Source organism: Lycium barbarum, chromosome 1 (genome assembly GCF_019175385.1).
Source record: "Lycium barbarum isolate Lr01 chromosome 1, ASM1917538v2, whole genome shotgun sequence".
In the NCBI taxonomy this organism is placed as follows: domain Eukaryota; kingdom Viridiplantae; phylum Streptophyta; class Magnoliopsida; order Solanales; family Solanaceae; genus Lycium; species Lycium barbarum.
This window is the reverse complement of record NC_083337.1, coordinates 157,069,427-157,094,783: the sequence shown is the minus strand read 5'-3', so window position 1 is coordinate 157,094,783 and position 25,357 is coordinate 157,069,427. Positions and strand designations below refer to the sequence as shown.

At 33.4% G+C, this 25,357-nt stretch overlaps 3 protein-coding genes across 4 annotated transcripts; all 3 read right to left on the bottom strand.

Annotated features, from left to right (window-relative positions):
• Positions 1 to 517: 517 nt before the first annotated feature.
• On the bottom strand, positions 518 to 6,405 carry LOC132599742 (phosphoethanolamine N-methyltransferase-like). The gene is made up of 12 exons (XM_060312980.1): positions 6,116 to 6,405; positions 5,587 to 5,702; positions 4,276 to 4,413; positions 3,967 to 4,104; positions 3,085 to 3,228; positions 2,574 to 2,684; positions 2,342 to 2,483; positions 1,791 to 2,071; positions 1,406 to 1,567; positions 1,258 to 1,311; positions 910 to 984; positions 518 to 811 (listed from the first exon to the last, which is right to left on the bottom strand). Exons 1-12 carry the CDS (start codon positions 6,141 to 6,143, stop codon positions 713 to 715), a joined length of 1,488 nt encoding a protein of 495 aa, XP_060168963.1. The 5' UTR covers positions 6,144 to 6,405; the 3' UTR covers positions 518 to 712.
• A 1,966-nt stretch (positions 6,406 to 8,371) lies between these two features.
• Positions 8,372 to 12,756, bottom strand: LOC132599731 (protein C2-DOMAIN ABA-RELATED 4-like). The gene is made up of 4 exons (XM_060312976.1): positions 12,589 to 12,756; positions 11,463 to 11,823; positions 9,040 to 9,135; positions 8,372 to 8,936 (listed from the first exon to the last, which is right to left on the bottom strand). The coding sequence occupies exons 2-4, from the start codon at positions 11,571 to 11,573 to the stop codon at positions 8,646 to 8,648; spliced, it is 498 nt and encodes a 165-aa protein (XP_060168959.1). The 5' UTR covers positions 11,574 to 11,823; positions 12,589 to 12,756; the 3' UTR covers positions 8,372 to 8,645.
• A 3,271-nt stretch (positions 12,757 to 16,027) lies between these two features.
• On the bottom strand, positions 16,028 to 21,187 carry LOC132599715 (protein TIFY 6B-like). 2 transcript variants are annotated; one of them, XM_060312972.1, is made up of 6 exons: positions 20,899 to 21,187; positions 17,478 to 17,913; positions 17,214 to 17,304; positions 16,777 to 17,104; positions 16,589 to 16,646; positions 16,028 to 16,418 (listed from the first exon to the last, which is right to left on the bottom strand). In XM_060312972.1, the coding sequence occupies exons 1-6, from the start codon at positions 20,966 to 20,968 to the stop codon at positions 16,292 to 16,294; spliced, it is 1,110 nt and encodes a 369-aa protein (XP_060168955.1). In that variant the 5' UTR covers positions 20,969 to 21,187; the 3' UTR covers positions 16,028 to 16,291. The 2 variants fall into 2 exon arrangements, with proteins under 2 accessions (XP_060168955.1, XP_060168956.1); XM_060312973.1 differs by having other exon boundaries at positions 17,478 to 17,910.
• Between the last annotated feature and the right edge of the window lie 4,170 nt (positions 21,188 to 25,357).

Genomic DNA, 25,357 nt, shown 5'->3' with positions numbered 1-25,357 from the left:
GCCTTAGGCAAGGCTCACCTCTTAAATTAAGTTTTGGACGACCCAGAATTTTGAACAAGCGAATAATAAAAAAAGAAAGCAAAGTTTTAATAGACCCTATAAAGAATCGTACTGGAAAGGACAAGGGAGATTTGTCCCCTTCTCTTTAAAAGTTCATACGCGGTCACAAAACAAATTGCTTTGATGTCACACTATCTATCTTTGGAATAGTTAAAGTGAAATTTTTTCCAAAAAGCTGCTACTTTAGAGCCCGTTTGGATTGACTTATAAATTGCTTATAAGCTATTTTCAATTTTTTTGAGTGTTTGACTGATCAGCTTAAAGTCATTTTGTGCTTAAAATAAGCTTAAAAAAATAATTGAGCCTATTTGACTTAGTTAATCTAAAGCAGCTTATAAGCTGAAAACAGCTTGTAGGCATCCAAACAGGCTCTTAATCAACGAAATATTAAGATAAGTTTTATCAGTATGGGTGTGTTTGCTAGAAAAATGATTTTCATTAAATATGCCGGCACGAATAGCAGTCGAATTAAAAAGAGTTCTTTCTCCAAGAGAGGACCAATACATAAATGTTATTCTTGAAGAATAAGATTCAATCAAACAGCACATAATGACACAAATCATGCCTAAAGGCAGGTACTAGATAATGATATAACATTGGACAATTCAGATTTGATTGCATAAATTAACACAGAATATCGTGACATTCATGATCACTTCTTCTTGGCAATGAACAAACCCCATCTCTGCTCACCGGATGAAGTCCTGATTAATTTGGCCTTCCAACCTCCAACTATATCATTGTAGTCTTGCTGTATAGTCCAAAATCAGAAACAAAATGAGATGAGATCTTACATAAAATATCATATACATTTCAAAGAGGGTGCAGAATATATGACAACACACTCACTTCAGAAAACTCCTGGATAAACGACTCTCTATCCTTCTCCACAATATCTAACTCTTTCTGGAGAACGTTCATGAACTGCAATGCAAGTAATAGACATTTTAGGTTTGTATCAGTGTCTTCCAAGCAAAGCACGTGACAGAATAAGAGTTTTAAGTTCAAATGTGATGTCAACCTATTTGCAAAATCAGGTCACTATGATAAACATCCGAGTAATTAATAACCTCGCAACAAAGATAACTAATCGGACCACAAGTTAAACTACACAAATAGTGTAAAATATATCTATACTATCGGTTTATATAACTTAAATCTGAAATAAAGAAAGAAAAATCTAAACAGAACACGCACCTGTTCAGTTCGATCCTCAGCAACAACTTCGTTGAAGCCAGCATCTCTGAGCATCTAAATTGTGCAATTATAAAAGTAGCCCTGTCAGTGAAAAACACTAGCAGAGAAGAGGATTGAGGCACATTAATTGTATGGGATAAATGTGTACCTGTCCATATGCTTCGACATCATGCAAATCATAACCTCTCTGTTTGATATATGCTGCAAATTCTTCTGATGCTGGTCCTGCCTTTTTGCAATAATCACTTATGAGGACTCTGCCTCCAGGCTTCAGCCACTTATAGAAAGATCTGAATAATGCAGGTTTGTCCTGCAAAGACTCAATAATTATTCAACCTTTAGGCCAAGAAAGAATTGTGGCAATGTAATGTTGTAGATGCTATCAAACTATTCACACTGGAGATAATGTATGGTACTTTGAAGGTCTATGTACCAAAACAAGATGAGTAAAACATATGATAACTTTTAGAGCAGGTGCACAATAACCAAGAAAATGAAATGAGATACTGTGTAGCAGCCTGCTAATTAATTACCTGGATGTGCAGGATAGTGTCCCGGCTGTATATCACATCGAATGATCCTTCAGGATATGTTTTCTCTGTGCAATCAGCAACCTCAAATTCAACCGCGCATTTGCGACCAATAGCACGTTCGAAAGCCAATGAGATCATGTTAACTGACAGATCAATGCCGACAACATGAACATCATACTTCTCAGCCATGTAAAAGTCGCCTCCACCGATGCCACAGCCAACATCAAGGACTTTTTCGCCAGGCTGAAGATCCATCATGGCAACAAATTCTTTGGTGGTGTCTGTTCAAAAACAGTACAGAATAGTATAGAATATTAGATAACTGCTTGGACTAAATTACTGTTTTGTGGAAAGAAGAGAACTTGCAGGCGGATATGTCCTGAGAACAGGTGCGCAAGCCCTCACCAGAATGATAATTCAAAGAAAGAAACTATCTTAAGTAAGCTTCAGGTTCACTGACATAATTAAGGATTCTATAGCATATTGCATGAAGCGACATAAATGGAGTTGGGGAATTGAATAGAGAAAGTGGTGTAATCCAAGAGGCTTACCGATTCCTCCTGTGCTCACAAAGCCTGGCCCAAAGACTCGTTCATATCGCAGTATGCCATTGGACTTGTACTGAACAGTGTCCAAGAAATGCTGGAATCCCCTGTCATCCTCAGAACGAACCTTCTGCCATATCCAGCAAATCTGCAATTTGCAAACAGCAAGAACACATTGATTTACTTGTCAGGTGAATAATATCTAACCAATAGGGTAATGATGACAGCAAAGTTATACCTCATTTTGATTCTTTTTGTTTCTTACATAAGTTTCAATGCACTTATATCCGATGAGAGAAAGTTCATATGATTTTCCAGCACCATCCTTTGAATTACATTCTTGGAAAACCTGCATTAAATTACAATCAGAAGAAGAAAATCAAACAGCAGATTCAAGCAGTTTAAGTTGAGCTAAGAAAAAGCACGTGACTATTGTTTTTGGAGGGATCTTTTGCTGTCATAAAGCAAGGACTTGAATGAAACCATTACTATACAAACTGGTATTAAGTGATCATCCTTTAACTTTTCACGCACTTATCACAGCTAGAAACTTATTGTGAAATTCTTCATAAATTTACAGAAAGAAATTTGTTTATAAAGGATTTCCGCAAAGAATGTTTTCTTTTCAGGAAAATTTACTGGGAAAAGAAAAAAAACAAAAGATCAAAATACACATAGAATTAATGTAAAACTCTAGTCACGCATGCGGTAATTTTTGAGTGTAAATGGAAAACACTTTATAAGATGACCTTTGTATAAAATCTAGGCTCTCGATAGTGGGTTGGGTTGTTCTTTCCCTTGTGGTCTCCTGATTGATGGAAGCATGTCTCTCTAAAAAGTATATAGCCACCAACTTTCAACCATTTGACCATTCTCTCTGCAAGGTCCTGAACCTGAAAAAAGGGGGAAAAGCAGTTTAAAATGATAACTAGTAATCCGTCTAATAGGAAATTCAAGACAAATATATGAAGAGAAAGGGAGATCCTAAGAAGTTCATTTTACCAGAATCATCATCCATAGTAGATGTTCCTATCTACATTTGGAAAGTAGTATAATGACTGTAAAATGTAGGCTTGTTGGGAAAACTTTACACAAATTCTCCAGTTCTCTACAGGGATGATACGTTCCAGTTCCAGAAATTTGGGTGGTGGTGGATAGATTAGAGGTTATAACCTATTGAACATTATTCTGTTTTCAGCCACCCTACTGCAAGCATGATCTGGCACAGAGGCTACAGTTTGATGATGATATATGCATGTCACATGTTAGATGCAGACACTGCGACAGAAGTTATCGGACATGAGACTAAAATGATATTGATCAATCATGTCAATTCAAATATCATATGTCATTGACATAGTATAGTATCATATGTGTCTAGTGTCATACTTCCTTTTTAGCCCAATCATGACTTTTACACAATCCTCTTATTGAGATAGGCTTTTAACAAAAGTCCGCCTAGAAGGAACATAAGTTTTGAGGTGTTGTTCATTTTATACTGACCATGTCATAGGCATCATGTCCTGCCTCCTAGATTTGAGCTTACAAATAATTTACTAGTCATCAATTTTGTACTGTGTGCAACCTTATTGAACTTTTCATGCAGGAAGCAAGGAAACTGGAAAAATTACCTCTTCGTCGGAAAGATACATCAGTAGCCAGTTAGAAAATATCAAGTCCACTGATTCAGGTAAAAAAGTCAAATCTGGTGAAGTCACATCAGCACACATAAACTTGACATTCTTGTGGTGCCCGTTGATGTTTTCATTCTGCAAGGAAGCAAATTAATAGTTAAGCAGGTATATGAAAATCTATTCACTAAATTTGTCACGACTGATCTAGCATGAAGCATCGACAAGTGAATCTTATGAACCAGCTCATTCACACGTTCATATAACTGAAACAGAAAATTCAAATGTCCCATAGGAAATGCCACAAACCTTCTTAATCACGTCTTCAATAAAGTCCACCGCTACAACCTCCCCAGCCTTCTCGGCTAAGTCCCCTGTGAAACGGCCAATACCAGCACCCAATTCCAACACGGATTTCCCTTCATATGAGGGAAGCAGTGAGAGCACCTACATGAAAATTCACAAATCCCAAATATTTGGGTGGATAGGTCAATATATTTTCTTACAGCAAGTCTCTGTGACTTCACAAAATGAACAAAAACAAAATGTGATAATACAACCTTTTGGACAAAATGAAGTCAAAGGTTCTCAACCTTCAAAAGAAGAGAGGTTGTAATAAGCAAAATACATCAGTTAAAACTAAAAACAAAAACCGCCATGCATAACCATTGAACTTTGACAAAATAAGTTGGTTTTGGATCAAAATCCCTCTTCTAATTATTGAAGCCCAAATTCCTAATGCAAATAAGCTGCATAAAGTATTCAAAATAAGACTAAATATAATTAAGAACTAAGCTGAATGCCTCAGCAAAATGCTTGGCAACTATGAATCAAATTAGTAAGTGAGACACACTAAACCTTTATCAGACCCAACTTCTTTGGTCATAGCAATCAAATAAAAATTCAGAAAGTGCACTAGTATTCCATGATACCAGAAATGCTAGCACAGTCATACAAAGAAACCCTTTATCTTGACTTTGTGTCTTGAAGTCTAGTGGATTCGAATTATGACTCGACCCTGAAAGGCTCGTGATGCAACCCAAATTGGAGAAAGATAAGAATCTGTATTAGTACCAGAGGTTCAGGGTGACCAGTGCGTGATTGCGGAGCAACCCCTGAAAGTTGCATGATCCTAGTGTGATCAGAGCACGGTCAGACAACCTGAATCCGAGTCCTGTTATGGCTTCGTCTATTTTTTAGTCCTATTGACTCTGTAGGCTAGGGATCTGATGAACTATTTCCTTGTAGGCTTGGTCGAACTTCGTTAAATTCTTGTGTTATTTCTTCTTCTCTATTTGCTCTATGTGATTGTATGCTAGTTAACCATTGATATATATTCCCGATTCCACAACACTTTATCTAATAAAAAAGAAGGCCCTAGTTAGCAGTAACAAACATGAGAAAGTAATAGATAGCCAATCTTGATCCAGGCTTTGTGCCACAAAAGACTTGCTACTGAGGGGTCCCAAGCAAAGCACCCCCACACTTTTGGTAAACGGGAGACACCATTTTGAATTCGACCAAAAGTAATAAGGTTTCACACTCAGTTAAGTATGAAACGATAACATTAACAAGGGACATGGAAATAATTACTATACAGCAAGAAACAGAAACATATACCTCAGGCCTATCCTCTTTATCAAGATCAGATGCTTCAGAGTCCAGCATCATTGCCTCCAAATTGAGTTCAGCAGTTTGCTCCATCCAATAACTCTTTTGAATCTCACGCTCTTGTCCTACACACCACCACATTCATAATCAAAATATTGTAGCAAATTTCCAACTCAAACAAAATCCAGAAACCAACAAGTGAAATTCTGTATGATATATTTGGTAGCCAAAGACAGAATTATTTTAGTTGATGGTTGTGATAAAGTTCCAAATCACGACTTTTACATGTTGTGATATCATGTTGAACTCTGTGCAGGGGGGATGCAATGTTCCACGACCAGGTTCATTTCAATCCAGTACTTTCGAACAAAGCATAAATTTATATGTAAAAAAAAATACGCTAAAATTGCAATAAATAGTATAAGCCTGAACACGTAATTTTAAACATAAATAAATTCAAATGATTGAACTCGTAGATTTTAAATCCTGAATATGGTCTCATGTAAAAGTTTTAAAGTTATTTGAGAACATTCATTACCTGGAGCAGCAGCATCAGTGGCAGCCATAGTTGTGAAAATTCACTAGAATCTTGTGATCTTTTCAATTGGACAAACTGGACGTAGAGTTATGGTAGTTAGCTAAAAAGGTTAACAACCTTCAACAGCAATGCGAGATCTAGAAAAGGTTCTTGATTTACAATTACTAATTCTACCTCTCTGCTGCATCACCTAAACCAAAATATGTTAATGAATTTGCTTAGCTGTGGCTTTGCCTATTTATAGGTGACGACAAATGTATTGAAAAGAGAACTCTGCTGATATTTTTCTTATCTGAGGAGCTGTGGAAGTTATTTTTCACAAGTTAAAAATATTAGCTTTCTCATGAGCATGGAATTTTGGCCAAATAAAATAACATCGTAAAAGTATTAAATTGATTAATCAGATACTAATTGTTACTTTTCAAAAATATTTTTCGTGCCTAATCAAACACCATTGTATAAACTGAAATGATTTTTTTTTTTTTATAAAAGTATATTAAATTTTTACTATTTTTAACAAAATTCCTCATTCCGCCAATGTGGTTGAAAATGGGTAAATTTTAGCTTTCATGAGCAAGCTTATGTTTTTTTATATCAGGGAATACGTGAGTGATATTTATTTTGAATTTAATCTGCTTTTATTTTGATCGTTGTTTTTTTATATATAGTGGTAGCCTAGTGGCTGTATTTTTTTTAGATTAAGAGCCTTACATTGGATCAAGAGAATATTATATTGTGTGGTCATCTTTCTCGGGTACACATTTCAAAGACAAAAAAGTCATGCAGTTTGATCATTAATCTAGATTTAATCATTTCTCACTTCCTTTTAAAATACCATGAGATTTTTTATTTTGTCTTCTTCACAAGAGTCTTAGTGCTGCCACAAATCCCAAAGAAATGATTAGTTTAGATCACGTGATAGTACTATTAAAATCCCTTAAAGATAATTAGACGTCATTTTTGGTACTATTAGAAGTTATTAAATTTGAGATGTCTATAAGTTTGTGCAAGAGTGTTTATTACAAGTATATAGCAACGAATTGAAAGAAAGTCTGAAACCTATATAGCAAAGATAGATCGAGTATTCCAAAGTTCAACCTACTATATGTCCAAATATTGGCATCTCATACTGTATTATTTGAATGTAGGAAAAAAGACATTATTGATTTCTTGTGTGGATCCAAACTTTAAAAATGCAAGGCAATAAAAACAAGCTGTCCACTGACACCCTTGATGACTCATGCTTTTGAGTATGAAAAAAGATAAATTTCACAAACCAACAAAAACCAGGGTCCTTTTCTTCCTCATTTTCATTTTTCACAATCATAACTTCACAAACTCCATCATTTTTTGGGAATATTCTCTTTTTTAATGTCGGCCTAGCCCTTCCAGGTTGTGTAAGGGCGTGCAGAAGATATAAAGAAACTTTCGGATGGGTCCAAGACAATACACGAATTGGGAATCTCTTTATATGCATAATTTGTGCCCTTAATTACTTTCCACGACATGGTTCAAAATCTGAAATTTATGAGTTCCTCCTACATAGCTTTCAAGTTAATACTGTAACACTAACTGATTTCACAATCAAATATTCATAGATAAATTTAATAGATTTCTATATATAAGATCTGAATAAAAGTTTCGGAGTGTATCTGTGTATGTAAACCGTAATCAACCCTCTAGATCCGACCCGTATAACTACCTTATATTCATTATACATGGAAGTACATGCCATTCATCTACCATAAATTTTTGTTCATTGGCCCGCATTTTTAACATTAAAAGCAGATGAGCTTCAAGAAAGTGATTCTTTTTCTTTCTGTTTATATAAAGTGGTGTATTAAAAAATTCATATTAAAGCAGCTTATCGGAGGTGTGTGGGATAAAAATAAAGGCCTACACAAGGGTTCAATAATTGGTGCTATTTGGTTCAGTCCAAACTCCAATGAACAGAATTGGACAGCATTTTATGGATAGACATCTCAGAATTTGGATCACAACTATTTTCCGTATACTAACACCCCCTAAAATATTAGACATTCCACACAGATTAGTTTTAGAATGTAAATGTTCTAATCCTTTCACAATAAATTAACTTTTGAAATTGTGTGTAATGCACACTTCCTTTCCAAAATAAATCACACCTTGTACTGCATTTATGTACAGCATAGGTGTAGTATTCCTTAGATTCCATATCTTTTAGGTATTTAACTTGTCTAATTTCAAGATATCTGTATGTGTAGATAACTATGTATATGATGACACTAACTATATCTTTCTTTAGCCCCCATATATATAACCAAAGCAATTCCAGCAAATTACTAGACAAAATATAAAATGTTCAAATCACGTATAGCTACTAAACTATAACCTTCTGTGCATTGCTGCAGAGTACAAAGGCATATTCATCGAACTTGGCCTATAAGTCAAACTCGATTATCAGATCCATGAAGAGTTGAAGGGATGTGGGGCGAACCAGCTTACAATAAGCAACAGAAAACAGCTGCCGGATACATATATCCTGTGCATTCTATAAACGCTTGCTGCCAGGAATGTCGATCCACTGAAGTTCGAGTTCAACCTCTCCACATTCCACGTTTCTCAATCTCAAGCACATATCTTGCACAACTTTGTTGTCTTGCCATACCACTTTGCTCTCCTCAGACAGACAGTTTGACCTGCACGGCGTTGCTCTTGTGATCACTGTGCCACATGGGAGGCCATCTAAGTTCATTTTCAGAGCATCTAAAAATGGTTTGATATCAAATTCTGCATCTCCCATTTTGTCATCCATGCTGAACATATCATGATCGTATACAGTCTGAAAGCAAACATAAATGCATGAAGGATCATCTATCTGAGAGCATTCCTAAAAAAAACTTATTGGAAGAGGAACCTTATTCTACTGCAGCAATAAACTTTACCAGCTTAACAGGAAGATTTGCATCTGAAACAGAAAGGGTCAGATCTTCATTCCACTCAGGATTAACATCCTTCTTTATAACTCGTGTCTTCAGTTTCTGCATTCAAATTGTAGATGTAGGAAGTTCAAAGTTGCCACGAGATATTAATAAAGACTACAGAATAGGAAAGAATTTGCAAATATATCCCAATATTCCAATTTATTTATCATGTCCCAATCCAGTTTGAGATTTTGTGAATCTACTTATAAGAATGATACATTATCCAGAGCCTTGGATAAAAAAAAATTGCTACATGTGCTCTGGTTATGCCTTACTACAACAATAGCTGATATATAATCCTTCGTTTATAAAAGTAACTGGGCATTACATAAATAATTCTTCCAACACTTAATTTAGAACATGTATTCAATAGAATTGTAGTTGCTCTTTTTGGAAGATCACAGGATTCCAAATGAACGGGTTTGGATGTAAAACTGCAGGGACTTCTGACTTATGTTGCAAGCAGTCTGCAGTTCTAGAAAGTAGAAAGTCCAATAACAGTTTTAGAAATAATTTAATATCTCCCTATCTTTTACCATCATGAAAAAGAAAAGACTTATTTTCATCAACAAAGAAAGTTGAATCTTTTAAAACCATTCTGAATCCCAATATACTAAAATACCGAAAGCTAAAACTACATCTATATACCTTTCAAACATATTTTCCTTGCTAGAGAAAAGAATATCATACAATCTGTTATCCTGTCTCAGGAGTACTACTACTTTTAAACTAACGGACTTATCCTCTAGAAACATTAAAGCTAAAAGCACTCTACTAGATAAGCCGAGTAGACCAGTGCCAAATATGGGTGAAATAATTTATCTACCGACGTAATGTAAACCTCTGAAGCTATTCTGCTCCGAACTGATTTTCGCCTTTAATGCCAATCATTGGCTCATACAACTAACGAGTGAGATAAGAGAACAATGTGTTAGTTATATAGCAGTGTCCAGAAGTTGAAAGAATGCATATATCCAAGAGGAGCAAAATTATGGCGTAGTTTTTGTTTTTAAAAGCAATCACCTAAAATTACTAGTTCACTGAGCAGTATATTTTCATAGATCCATAAAAAGAGAGGAAAAAAAAACAACCTCTTTTCCTGCTTTCCTTATGGCCTGCACAAATTGGCTACAGCACAAAGACAATCCAGCCCATTTATCCAATTATATACTTTCCGAAATTCAAGCACTTCTTATGGAACCAAACTTCTCAAATCTCCAAGGCCAAAAGGACTTGGGACTGAAACTAACACACTGAATACTTCCAGGGGTGTCCTTAGTCTTGTATAATTACTAAAAGCCCATGTCTCCACTGCCACACATTCTAGAAAACAAAGACTAAAGGTGGATAGAAATGTGTGAACACTGTATAGAATTCAACATCCCCTTTTTACAAGTCATGACTTACAGGGCCATCTTAACTGGGATTCAACAAGAAAAGAACGTGGAAGCACAACCATACCAGTTAATGATGTAGGCCATCATCTGAAACGTTAATGTAAATCAAAACTATAGGAAAAAAGGTCAGATTTTTTAAGCACTTCATATAATTGCTATAAATGACTTTAAAAGTAATATCTTCATATGTCACATAGTAATGGATTGGAGGTATCTCTTCTCAAAAGTATGGAAGTACTCGCTCTTCCATACTTAAAAATTAAGGTATCTCTTCTCAAAAGTTTAAAGGTAGAGGCGAATCCAGGATTTCAAGAGGATGGGTTCACCTTTAGTTCGTTGCAGAGCCTGTGGGGTTTTTTTATTTCTTTTGCTTTTGGGACTTGGGTAATTAGAAATAAAGGAAATAAACACAGCCCCTAACAAGTGCTCTTGACAATGTGTTCCATCAGTTAGTATTAGATATGTTTTCAGAATTATACACATAATATATCGAGTGACCATGTGTTCATGTGACCCAAAAATTATACCTAAATTCGCCTCTGCCGCTTTAAGATATGACGTTCGCCACCATAAACAACATAGAGTAACAGTTAACACAGAGTCAATGGATGATCAAAGCATCATATAATACAACTCCATGCAAACAATGATTCCATAAGTTCAAGCAAAAAAAAAAAAAAGCGATTCGTAAATAACCATAACCAGAAGAAATCCAACCAACCCAACATCCACAAAAAGAAATCCAAAATGCACCCATTGAGAGAGCAAAAAAAAAAGGCAGAAAAGGGGGAAAGAAAATTCAGTCAAAGGACCAAATTTGGATACAATCAAACGCAAACAAACATACGACGACAACAACTAACTATTTGGGATTGGCTATATGAATCTTCAATACCCCTTTCAGAAGCCAAAAAAAACATAACTCAAATTAATTAAAATTGAAAGAATAGAAAGAGTGTAAAAAAGAAAGAAGAATGGTGGACAAACCTGTTTACCCATTTTGACAACAACGTAAGGATCACTGCTGCGGACATCACGTACAGCGAGGTTTACACCTCTCTTGATTTTTATCCTTAAAAGACCCAAAAGATTGTCCATTCAGGATTTTGGAATTCCCTCCTCTCCTGTTTTATTTATTATATTACAATAAATATGGTGTCGTCTTTGCTGACACCATAAACAATCTAGTCTCCCCTCTTTATAGAATTAAACTAGTGGTATAACCTACTTATTTTGTAATTAATACACTAATTACTTAATTAATAAGATAAGTCAAATCTTTATTTCTTTTTTTGCTTTTTTCTCCTTAACACCCTCCCCACCAAGTGAAAGTCTTCCTCTAGTGAATCTGCAAAAGATGTGAAATGACAAGGAGTTATTCAAAAAAAAAAAAAAAAAAAAACTTAACTACATGTATTAGAGAAACACCCATAATTTAGAGTATTATTTTTACTAGTATGAATTGAAGAAATTAATGTATTAATCCACTTCAGACAGCTTACATAATGCAGCTCTTATTACCAGATGATAAATTAAGGAGGATCCAAGTAATCCAGCTCTTATTAATAAAAACAAATTACGTACAACATTAAGTATATACTTTGCGAGGCAATCAAAGATCAGAAAATGAAATTAATTATGACTTCTTTCCCATAGGGACAAATTGAAGAGCAAAAGCTTGTTGAGGCCTGCACAGGGCGGCAAGCATTTCCCCATACATAATTTTACATAGGAGGCAGATAAAGGAATCGAAACATTATATTGCATAAATAAGTAAAATAAATTTTTTATTCATATACTACAAGATTTAAATTCCTTTAACTTAAGAGAAAGAAAGATTCAAAATCTCATGTGTTACATTTTTATATTTATTTATATTTTATCGTCAAAATTTCTGGTTCCGTCTCGACCACCACCGAGGCCGAGGGACCTTGTATCATAAGAAATGACTAATTATTCTTTTATTTAAATTGAATTATAGATCCAATTCCATTCAGACAAAACTTGTAATAAAAATTAAGAAAAGAGAAGATCAATTATTTCCTTGACTTGGAGAAGATGGCAACAAAATTCCATTTTCATATGTAAAATCAAGTTAGTATTTGATACTTACATTTAAATAATCTTCTTTATGGAGGAGCTAGCGCTGCCTAATTACGGGAGGAAGAAAGATAGGAAGTTGTTAAGGTAATGCCTATTGTTGTATTTCTTGGGGGATATGGAGTACTTCACATGCAAAATGAAAATGTATGAAATAAAAGTCAAGGCCGCAAAAAGTTCGAAAATATGTAGCTGATGAGGAATTGTGGTTCTTATAAAGTCATGTTTTGATTTGATGTGTGCTTAATTATAGTCCACTAGGCAAACGATTTTAGCGATGTTTATACTCACACCTAAGGGTCTTTTCATGGTTTTTTTTCAATTTATTATTCCTAAAAAAACGAATAATATTAATGAAATTAAAGTCACGTAGAAGGGGAAAACCTGAAACATCTTTGAACAAAATCTCCTTCTAGTAGGAAAAAAAATGTACTATTGTTACAATGCTAACTAATTCTCCCCTCCCTTGGAAATTGCTCGTTTTAGAACAATTCTCATCTCTGTGTTACATGTATGCAATATGTGCATGTGTTTTTATGCACGTGATTGATTATATTATAGGAGTATAAGTATCAATTGTTTGACAGTTATTAAAGTTACAACATTAAATAATAAAAGTATAAAAGAAAAGCACGTAATATCATCAAGGGTTGTGGTGAGATAGATAGAATTTTTCTATCTTTAGTTAGAGTCAGCGCGGCTCAATGGATTTGGAGGTCTAATATCTTAATAAGTGGTTACAAGTATATATTTAATAAAACTAACTTATTGTATATGTCGCACGTGCATTTCGTATCGTGCAATATCCCACAGAAGAAACTTATGAAGGGATATAGAAAATCAAATGTGGACGTACAATTGCACATATTAGACTGGCCTTTAACCATCCATGTAAGAACAAAGAAGAGGCATAAACATAAAACGTCAAAGAAACTATATAAAGGGATGTTATTGAATCAAAATAACATGAATCAAAACCTCAATAAAAGAAATCATATGAACAAAAAGTTATTGAGGATGCTATTTTCTTTACATGTGATATTGGCACGGCACAAGTATATATTTAATAAAACTAACTTATTGTATATGTCGCACGTGCATTTCGTATCGTGCAATATCCCACAGAAGAAACTTATGAAGGGATATAGAAAATCAAATGTGGACGTACAATTGCACATATTAGACTGGCCTTTAACCATCCATGTAAGAACAAAGAAGAGGCATAAACATAAAACGTCAAAGAAACTATATAAAGGGATGTTATTGAATCAAAATAACATGAATCAAAACCTCAATAAAAGAAATCATATGAACAAAAAGTTATTGAGGATGCTATTTTCTTTACATGTGATATTGGCACGGCACAAGTATATATTTAATAAAACTAACTTATTGTATATGTCGCACGTGCATTTCGTATCGTGCAATATCCCACAGAAGAAACTTATGAAGGGATATAGAAAATCAAATGTGGACGTACAATTGCACATATTAGACTGGCCTTTAACCATCCATGTAAGAACAAAGAAGAGGCATAAACATAAAACGTCAAAGAAACTATATAAAGGGATGTTATTGAATCAAAATAACATGAATCAAAACCTCAATAAAAGAAATCATATGAACAAAAAGTTATTGAGGATGCTATTTTCTTTACATGTGATATTGGCACGGCTCAATCAAATTACAAACTCTACAAACTTGTGTGGACATTGTAATCTGATTGAACCGCACCAATATCCCATGTTGATTCAAAATGTAAATTACCTCAAAAACACTTAACTCAATTGACAAGTTTGTCTGATTTTAAACACAACGATTTGGTTAAAACTGCTTGAAGCATAGTAGAACAAAAAGTAGTACAACTCTATATAGGATCAAATTCCTAGAATAAGTCCAAAAACGAATATGTATAGTTTTAATTGTTAAGTTTTGTGGCATCGGGAATTAAGACCCACTTCGACATTGATTGTAGCATCAATAAACGGATCAAAATTATGATAGATTCTAATAGACCAGGTCGTCTATATATATGGTCAATAACTGCTCATAGAATAATGAAAGAAAATAAATATAAGTAAATGTTAAGTTATATACACTGTCAAATTTCTACACCAGCCATCTTTACAAATAATATTGTCAGGATGGAGAAGAGGAGTTGATTTCTCAGGTGGTCACTCCACTAATAATTATTATCTCAGATTGTCAGTCTTCTTCTCGGTTCCAATTTTCATTAACAATGAAAGTGACTTTACGAGAAATCACTCTCAAGAAGGGGGAGATGCCATTGGCAGAACCGCATTTTTCGGAATGATCAAAGGGAATGGACAAGCACAAAGTCCACAAATATGTCGACGAAAAAAAAAAAAAAAACTTACATGATTTTCTGTATTTATGTACTTAGTCTTGCCGTCCAAGTTAAATTCCCTTTATTGTTGCCAGTTCACATGGAAATATCTTACTACAGTGAGATTAATTAAACAAAATGTCAGCTCCATATTATCAAGTATTAAATTTGATTATTGTTGAGATTCATCACTCATCAGAAGGATTATTTAGGAACCAGGAAACTATTGAGACTTCCATGAATTAGAAATTAAGGAACAAGAAATTAACCTGAACAGAAAAGCAATCGCCTCGGGTAAATTGACAACTAATGTATACGTTTAGTGAACTACAAGAACAATTCTCCAGTAAAAATAACTTGTGCCCGCTGTTTAGAAAATGGAGGTTTTATTTCCCTTTTTTTTTTCCAGAAAACAACCAATTCACAATGTATACCAGAAATTTCCCAACCCAGCTTGTATAAATGGGAGAAATGAAACAGTGAAGAATTGTGAAAGCTATTGACATAGGAGTAACAATATTGTAAAAGCACTTAGCAGAATCTTACAGAGCAGAGACAGTGAAGAAGTGACTTCATACTTGTTAAAAAATTTGCAACATGTATAATCAATTTCATTTTATGTGCAGATTTTGTGTTACTTTTGAAAGATGAAACAAATTAGTACAAAAAAGGGAGCTTGATAATCTATATGAACAAATAGAGTTTGCCTACTTTTGTTAGAAATATCTCGCTTGTAATAGTAATGATCTTCTTGATTTCAGAACCTTAACTAATTCGGTCCAGCGTGACCCTGTATTTTATTATGATGCATAACAGTATATGATAAGGGACTCTTTACAGTTTACCCTCCAAAAAAGAACAAGATTTGCCTCTGTAAAACAATGGTCAATGGCTGAATTTTGACATAGGAGCATAATGCCTACGTAAAGTTGATGAGTATTGGATTTGTTACACAAAGTTGGAAAGCGAATATTATTTTCAGCTTACCAAAATATGAGGGTATCACTGCATTCCAGGTCTCATAACTAAGATATAGCAACTAACATGAAATAATTTTCTAGATGATCCTCTTGAACTAATAACTATAAAAAGAAATGTACATTACTTCTTTGAAAAATTAACAGAACTTTGAAAAAATCTTTTCTTTACACTAGCAACAGCAAAAACCTACAAACACCTAAAAGATAAAAAGGCTCTCTATCACGATTACAGGGAAATAAAAATCTATAATCGTCATATCTAAAAGATAATTAATGAAGTAGGGAGGTCAAAAAGAATAGTACAATGTAATTAATTACTACAGTAATCTTCTGATACAATCTTCAACTCGCCCGCGACTACATTGTTTTGCCATCTCCAATATTTCACACTAATTTGTAGCAGGAAGAGGACTGGAACCTGAAGAGTTCACAGTAAAGATCCAGTTGCCAGAAACAGGTGTTGTTTTATATTGTGAAGTTTGCTTGCTATTGTCATATGGTGATGCACTCACTACCCTGAATTTGAAAGAAGAAGACAATCAAATCTTTCCTCAATAATCAAGTATCCTAATACACACAAAAAATTACACTATCAATATATTTAACTTACTGTAATACCATATATGTTAGTTATTGTATAAATATCCTTTAGACGTCACTAGATAGAACTTAAAATCCGAGCTCACCTTTCCTTGCGCTTCTCCAAGAACCTAGCCAAAGATGCCTTGCGAGCCTGAGGAACAGCTGTAGAAAACAAAAGGGGTATCACATTATTGTACTTATATAACAAGCGCATAAAGCTAAATAAAAATATAGATAAGTGGCCAAATATCTTTTACTTTTACGAATTCACTTTGTAAACCACCAAATGTACCTGATAAGCTATGGCTGGGAGGACGAAATTCTTGAGAACTGACAACGTTTGATGGCTCTGTTGTGTTAGAAGGAGATTTCAGGACTCCCGCTGATCTGATAATAGTTGTTTCATTCGTATTATTAAAAACTCCAACAGACTTGGATGTACCGCGTGAATTTATAGGACTTGGGCTGGAGAAACTAGGCGATGTACCATGAAACTTGTTTACATTGACAAAAGCATCAACAGAAGGAGATTTAGGAATTGTCTGAATTGGAGATGCAGTAGATGTTGTACTTGGAGTAACAGGCGGTGCATTTCCAGCTAGTAACATAATAGCTTGAGCCTGAAATACCAAAGAAAAATAAATTACAAATAAAAAACAACATTAACAAAAAACTGAAGAGACCAACATTATGATTTGTGAGTCCCATATGATTGAGAGTATTATTTACCTTCTCTGGAGAAATATTGTCATAAACACAGACTGAACCACCATAAAAGATGGTCAACTGAGCAGGTCCAGGTGAAGTTCTAGGGGCATCCCTGCAGTACAGACAGTTTTATGGCTATAAGAGTATGTCATTAAGCTAAAAGAAGTTCAAATTAAGAAAGGCATGACTATTCTTTTTCCAACAAATTAAAATGTAAATTGTGTCATATAAAATGGAATAGAGAGTACTCCCCAAAATCGATTTTTATAAAGGCTAGTAATGTACCTCAATTCAGTAGTGCCCACAATACCACTGAGTGTTGGAACATGAGTTGAAATGGGGCTTGGTATTTGGGCTGCTCTAGCAGGATTTGGATTTATAGTAGAAATAAAATTGCCCTGATGATGTGTTTGGTTTGCAACCGAGTACTGTGAACTAATTTGATGTGGAGGGTGACTTGTCATTGTATAGTTCGTTCTACTTTGCATTTCTAGCATCGCGTTTTTCTGAACCTGTGTGACACTAGTGCAATATGTTCGATGAATTGCGTCAACAGGTTCAGTAGTTGTGGTTATAGTCACCAATCCAGCTGATGCAAGAGATTCGAAACCAGTCTTAGGCTTATTATTATTCTCTTGAGAAGTAGTACCCTTGAATGAAAGGTATTGAGGATGACCCTTGTTAGAGAATGACCACTGCATCGCGGAACTTCTGGCCACTGCTGCAAAATTATAACACAAGAAAATAAGTACAAGCGTAATAGTCGGTCGCATCAATCAGTAGAAGCAATTGTGCTGAATTTTTATTCCATCGGTGAATTTTAACTTGTTTTAGCGGATAACCTACCTTATATTTCAGATTGCTAATTTCATATTATGGAACAAACGGTTAATTATTTATCATAGCTATCTCTTAATTGACATGCCAATGTCAAAAAAAAAAAAATACAAAAGGTAAATACCTTAATACCAATGTCAATTTTTAACTTCTATCATGGCATTCAATATTGTACTAATTATATTAAACACCAAATACTCAAGGATGTGATCTAGTGGTCAATTAAGTTTGGTTGAGAACAATGAGGAGGTAGTAACACAGAAGGTCACCCAAGTTCTATCGGTAATGATCTCTCAAGTTCATGTTTCTTTATTTTGTAATAAAGAGGTCACCTAACTTTTCCTATATTACATCAAAAGTCACCCAATAAATATTTGACAAATAAAATATGACATGGCATTTAATTTTGTCCACATGGACTTTTTTTTCCTCAGTCCACGTGGCAAAAAGACCCGACCCGACCCAAACCCAAATTAACCCTTATTAATCCTATTCCCTCTTAATTAAAATAGAGTTTCTCTGTCTGGAAAAAAAATTGGCCCATCATTTTATTAAAATCGTGTCGTCTTCTTTTTTCTTCTCTCATTTGGCGTGACTAACGAGCAAGTTGGCGTTACAGAAGGTTTTGAGAGTGTCAATAACGAACAAGTTGAAATCGCGGAGAGTGTGAATGATGAACAAATTGCATTTTCTTGTGTTATGTGTGTGCCAAGTGATGTGGGTGTTTTAAAAATAGGCAGGGCTTTTCAAGAAAAGAGTCGTGAAGGACTATGTTCGAGAAGTCACAATGAAGTCTTAAGGGTTAAGGAAGGAAACGACGACGACGGGATTTTAATAAATGATGGGCCAATTTTTTTAAAAAAGAGAGATAAAACTCTATTTTAATTAAGAGATAATATAATTAATAAGGGTTAATTTGGGTTTGGGTCAGGTCGGGTCTTTTTGCCACGTGGACTGAGGAAAAAAAAAAAGGAAAAGTCAATTTGGACTAAATTAAATGTCATGTCATATTTTATTTGTCAATATTTATTGAGTGACTTTTGACGTGATATAGGGAAAGTTGGGTGACCTTCTTGTTACAAAACAAAAAAATATGACCTTGAGAGATCATTACCCCTAGTTGGGTGACTACCTTGAACAATGAGGCCTTATGTTCAAATTCTAGTGAACGAGAAATATTAAGTGATTTCATACTGAGCTTTAATCGATAGAGTTAGCCGGTACTTGTATTGATGAGAAGTAGCAGAATACGCATAAATTAGTCCAAGTGCAAGCAAGCTAGCTAACCCGGATATCACATTTTTATATAATAAAAAAAATACATTAAACAGTAGCTCAGTAATTAAATTGGGCAACAGTACACGTTCAGTAAAGACAGATGAGGAGCCAACCCATCAAACAATATATTAATGTACCAACCTCTGTATTTTTAGTTTTTGCAGGCCCTTTTAATATTTAAAAATGCTTCTCAGATGAATAATCCCAAGTGCTCTGTCAGTGCAGCTGAAGAAAAGGGGATGAACATGTGCGTCGAATTTAAAATTGGCTTGTTAAGTGCATCTGATGCGAGATATATAGTACAAACACTATGATATTGCATTTATAAAAGCAAGATCTGGTCAAAAAAATGCAACAAAATATTTTACGCATTTTGGTCTGCGCTCTAAATCTAATGATCTGCAAGACGTAATTGTTTATTGTTTATTCCTGTTTCCCCAATAGCACCCTAGTTTATTTATAATTTATAATGTTAGGTGACTTTATGTGCGCGCAGCACAACTCATCTCTTAATTTAATTTTAAGTTTTATGTAAGATAAATTTAAAGATATCTATATACTTACGTCATTTATAAGATAATTACAAGTAAATCATACTATAAAAACTAGTACCTGATTATTTGACATAATTAATAGTATTATTATTAACTACCATACTATAACATAGTAAATTACTAAGAAGCATCTGTATAATATCAGTACATGTAACTTAAATCTTAAATTTTTTGATTCGCTAATAGACTAATGAAAAAGCTCAAAGGTGCATGTTATAATGTGCTACATATGCAACTCAGCCAAAAAGGAATGCAAAAGTAAACCACGTTGAAGGGAATCCAACGTAATAAACACCAAAACCATAGTTTGCACAAGCAACAACTAACATGACAAAAATAATAAAAGAAGAATTAACCTAATTAGTTATACATCCAATCTCTTAATATTAAAATAGTTGACGGATGTATAATATATGTATTAATTCATGTATAATAATGTATAACATGTGAAATCACTATATATTTCATGAGGAAAATTACAGCCAATATCTTCTAATGATCTAGCTTACAAAATAGTCAACAAATATATAGGTTTTATATATTTATACTTAAATATACATATACCATATATGTAATACACATATACTGTATGTATAGTATATACTTTATGTATCGTATACATATCAGTGTATAGATTTTGTACATTTTGCCTACTGTTGGTAATTAAGTTTGGCCAAAGGTGCATATGCGTAATAAACAGTAAATCCAATCAGCTATTCGTGTAAAGATCCCTCAAAGGACCTCCTTTTATTTACCAATTGAAGCTTTATTCTTGCTGGAAAAAAGACAATTTTTGGTTTAGTTCTGTAACCATATGTTCTGACCTACATGCAGACGCCCATTTTTTATTTTAGTTTCTTGAGAATTCGTATGGAGTCAAAGCTCATTATTGGCTTTATTGCAGAGCAGAGGTGTTAACAGCTAAACTAAAACTAAAAAGAGACCAAAACAACAAACTATAACTAAAAGATTCATTGATTTTAGGAAAATGAAATAGAAAAAACATGAAGGAGCAAAAGATTATGATATATATATACCTGCTGGATCTGTTGCCGGTTCTTCAAGAATTTCCTGTTTTACAGTCAAGCCCATGAAATCTCTCTTCATTTAATCTTCACTGCTACAACTTCACAGTTGTTGAGATTAGGACAAATTTTCTATTGATTAAGAAAAAGAACTTGGAAGAGAAATGAAAGGAAAATAGGATAGAAGGATTTAAATGAAGCTTCAACTTATAGATTCATTTATAAAGATTCGTCTCCCAACTATTCAGACCCGTGGAAAGCTCACATTTTTTATTCTAACTTCAATGTATTGTAGTAGGTCTTCTTTGTGAAGTTTTCATATTCACTAAAAAATAAATAAAGAGTTTTATACAGCTGTACTTAACATTGATGCATGCACAATGTTTTCGAAGAAATAAATTTTAAGTAAATTATTTTTTCTTTTATGATTGATTTATTCAAAGTACATATTTTATGACCAAATATTGTACAGGACCACTTACTTCATTTATATTCTTCAATATTTTACAACGAATTGCAATAGTCAACTTCCATATTTTGAAGCGAGTAGCGGTAAAGGACTAAAAAATATGATGATTTTCCTGGTTAACTATAATTATAGGCATTTTATAGTAATTTTATTACTATTACTTACTTCATTAGCCAAGTAGCTAAACATTTGCAAAAACTTGAGAAGCTTTTTAACAAATTGAGTAAACTTGAAATTGTAATGTAATGGTTAGCATATTTAACTTACGATGCCACATTTATCACTCGAGTATAAGGTATCAATATCCTACCAAAACTCTATTCTTCTACTACCTTGCACGACTTTTATATTCGTAAATCTATCTAATCCTAAAAAAATACTTTATTTGTTTAATTTTCTTATGACAACATCCAATACAGAATTAATACATCAATTTGGCTTTTATACTCCTATTATGTTAGTGATGGCAAAACATTTAAATTAATAATGGAACAATTAGTTTGATAGAATGCCGGAAAAACTGTTTGATAGATAGATAGATAGATAAAACTTAAAATTTAAATTATTTTAAGAAATTAAATTTAATAAAAATGTAAAAATAAAATAAAAAATAGACGTTTCAATTTTCTAAGCTTCCCTCCCCGGACCCCGCGCATAGCGGAAGCTTAGTGCACCGGGCTGCCCTTTTTACTCCCTCCGTTCCATAATAAGTGGCACGTTAGCCAAATTTTTTTGTTCCATGATAAGTGTCACTTTAGAAAATCAAGACATAAATTGACTAGTTTTTTTCAATTTTACCCGTAGACAATAAAGTAACATTTAAATGATAATTGGAAAAGTCACAAAGTAACTTGATATTGTTGGATTCTCAATAACAAAAGGTTTATTTCTTGTGCATGCTCTAATCGAAGGGTAAAAATAATTTATTTTTATTATATAGGGGTAATTTGGTAAACTTCACATTAAATTATTAGTTTCTTAATATGTGTATTTTGACTAAGGTGTCTTATTATGAAACGGAGGGAATAATTTTTAACTAAAATTAAATTTTGAAGATGAGAGTTGCTAAATTGTCACACCAATTTGACCTAAATTTGACCACACTTACGTAAAAACTACCATAACCTCTATTGTACAATTTTAAATTAAAATAAACTTTGAGAAGAAAAGATAGAATTGACATTAAGTAAGCATAAATTATTAAATTTGACCTAAATAGACATATAAATTTACTTCAGTTGGACTATTATGGCCAAAATAGTGTGGCAAAAAGATTTCATTGTTTCTCAGTGACAGCTATCACTTCTTATCGATGAAAGCACCGAGGAGCTTACTTTCTCCTTTTCCTTTTTTTTTTTTTTTTTAAATTAAGTTTTTGATTAGAGTAATAGTTACGGGTGTAATTAAGATTGTTCATTTGTATACCTAACGAAGTTTTGTAAGTAGTTCTTAATAAAGTAATAAGAGCCCATTTGGATTGACTTATAAGTTGTTTTCAGCTTTTTTTGAGTGTTTGGCTGGCCAGCTTAAAGTCATTTTGTGCTTAAAATAAGCTCAAAAAAATAATTGGGTTCATTTGACTTAACTTATCTAAAGCAGCTTATAAGCCAAAAAAAAAAAGTTAGATTACTCAACTTATTTTTTTTAGCTTATAAGCTGTTTGCAGCTTATAGGCATAAGCCCATCCAAACAGGCTCCAAGTCGTGTCAAATTTGGATCACTTAATTAAATAATCATCTAATTTGACAAATACTAATTTCTTGCTTTAAAGTAGCTAAGAGGAGTTGTTTACTAGAAGAAGCATGTTACGCACTAAAAATATCTACTATTGTTTTTAATATTTTAAGTTACGTGTATGTATTTACAATTCATCAAGAAAAAAATATTAATTCAGGAAAACCAAGTCAAAAAGAGAAATAATTATTGTTCACTTGATAGACTTGTTTAATACTCCAGCATACCAATTCAAAATTTAATAACTCACGTCCTTTGGAAGTGATAGAATATTTATATTTTAAAAAGTCATCCAAGAATTAATAATTGAACAATGAACATGCAAGTAGAAATAAATTAAGTACACCGTGCAAGTTAGAGAGCGTTTATTTTTTTATTTTTTTTAATAAATTAATGAGCACCTGTCGTGCCCAAAGTGGTATATTCTGAGAAGGACCATTCCAAAAGAAGCAACAACAACCCATGTGTTTTAAATAAAGAAACCACATGACTACATGGCCACTTAGGCCAGTTAACCGGTTAGAACCGGATCGGTAACCGGTTAACAAACCAACCGGTTTCCAGTTTAAAAATTGAAATCGGTCATCGGTTTCGGTTTACCGGTTAAATAACCGAAATTGGACCGATCCGGTTCGAAAGCGTCAAAACCTCTTTTTATTTTTATTTTTTGTATATTATATATATATTATACTATTTATTAGTATATTATAGGTATATTTACATATGTTATATTTATTTATAAGTAAGGTTTATATATTAACTGACTAACAGCAATACGGGCAGCATATACGTATATATATATATATATATATTAAGTTATATTACATATACCTAAAATATACTAAGAATATATTAGATGTATATTATAAGTATATTCTTAGTATATTTTAGGTATATTCCTAACTTAATATAAGTAAAAATATGAACACAAATAAATAGAAGAAAGCTCAATGAGCCATATATTTTATTCATTCTTGGATAACATTTATTTGCAAGATGTAGTTTTTTTTAACTTGCAAATAATACATGAATTGCAAAGAAATAGTAGAATAATAAAATCACCAATTCTCAATCATTTGGTTAATTTCCCCCATATCATATTCGGCCATGGAGATATCTTCAAAATCTTCCATTTGGTCTGGTCCACTTGCTATCAAATCTTCAATCTCTTCCTCTTCGCCTTCCTCCGCTTCTAAGTTTTGGTTGCGTCGCTCCGATCTAATCCAATCGCGAATGCACACTAGTACTTGCAAGCTAAAGCCGGATAATGAGTGTCTATGATCTCAAATTTGTTGTCTTCCTTGGCTAAATGCACTCTCCTAAGCCACGGTTGATACTTGAACCGTAAGGATATCTCGAGTCATTCTTAAAAGTATCGGATGACTTGCCTTGCATTTCTTCCACCATGCTAAGACGTCCAACTCATCTAGTTCCTTGATATCCACATTTGGCTGCATCAAATAAAAGTGATATTCATCAAAGTTTGCATTACAAGAAGGAGTTGGATGTGAATGTAAAACTTTTAAACCCGACAAACCCTTTTCGCTACTTTGAGAAGTAGTAGGGCGTGGATCAACGGGTGTAGCATGTTCTTCCAAATTAGAATAATGAGTAAAAACTTTTCTAAACTCGTCATCAATAGCGAGTTCGGCTTCAGCTAAAGATGGTTGAACTCCCTCTTCAATTTCTAAAAATGTATAAATTTTACCAACCAATGCTTTAGTATAAGACACGTTTAAACAAGATTTAAAAGAGAACCCAATATAAATAAAATTGAGATGGGAAAAAAAAATACTTCTTAAATTTTGTTGTCATATCAAAAATAGTCGCTTGATAACCGGGTTTATATTTATACTCTTGTAAAACTCTAGCTATTTCAGCTAAGTAGGCTAAAATTTCAGTTACCGTGGGATAGAATTGTTTAGAAAAAGCAAGAGTTGCATTATAAATTTTTTCTAAGAGTTCAACACATTTCTTAACATCTTCCCAATCCATAAAATTTAACCAATCATCGCTATTAATATTATATTTGTTGTGAACTTGTTGTATGGGAATCCTATACTCATATGCTTGTTGTAGCATAATGTAAGTATAGTTCCACCTAGTCTCAATTTCTACTTAAATTTTCCTAGGTCTAAGGTTATTTTCCACACAAGCATTCTTAAAATCTCCAATTCTTCCCCGATTAGCATTACAAAAAAGAAACGCAACCGCATCTCTAACTTTTTGAATAGAATCGTCAAAACGCACAAGACCATCTTTAACAAT

Coding starts and splice junctions, on each gene's coding strand:
- LOC132599742 (XM_060312980.1), bottom strand. CDS start 6,143: ATGGCTGCCACTGATGCTGCTGCTCCAG. Junction 4,414..5,586: donor ATAAAGAGGATAGGCCTGAG/GTATATGTTTCT, acceptor ATTTTCATGTAG/GTGCTCTCACTGCTTCCCTC. Junction 985..1,257: donor CTGAGGATCGAACTGAACAG/GTGCGTGTTCTG, acceptor CTTGCATTGCAG/TTCATGAACGTTCTCCAGAA.
- LOC132599731 (XM_060312976.1), bottom strand. CDS start 11,573: ATGGACAATCTTTTGGGTCTTTTAAGGATAAAAATCAAGAGAGGTGTA. Junction 9,136..11,462: donor TTGTCAAAATGGGTAAACAG/GTTTGTCCACCA, acceptor ATTTGAATGCAG/AAACTGAAGACACGAGTTAT. Junction 8,937..9,039: donor CAAATCTTCCTGTTAAGCTG/GTAAAGTTTATT, acceptor GTTTGCTTTCAG/ACTGTATACGATCATGATAT.
- LOC132599715 (XM_060312972.1), bottom strand. CDS start 20,968: ATGAAGAGAGATTTCATGGGCTTGACTGTAAAACAGGAAATTCTTGAA. Junction 17,105..17,213: donor ACAATATTTCTCCAGAGAAG/GTAAATAATACT, acceptor TTGGTATTTCAG/GCTCAAGCTATTATGTTACT. Junction 16,647..16,776: donor TCCCAGCCATAGCTTATCAG/GTACATTTGGTG, acceptor TGTTTTCTACAG/CTGTTCCTCAGGCTCGCAAG.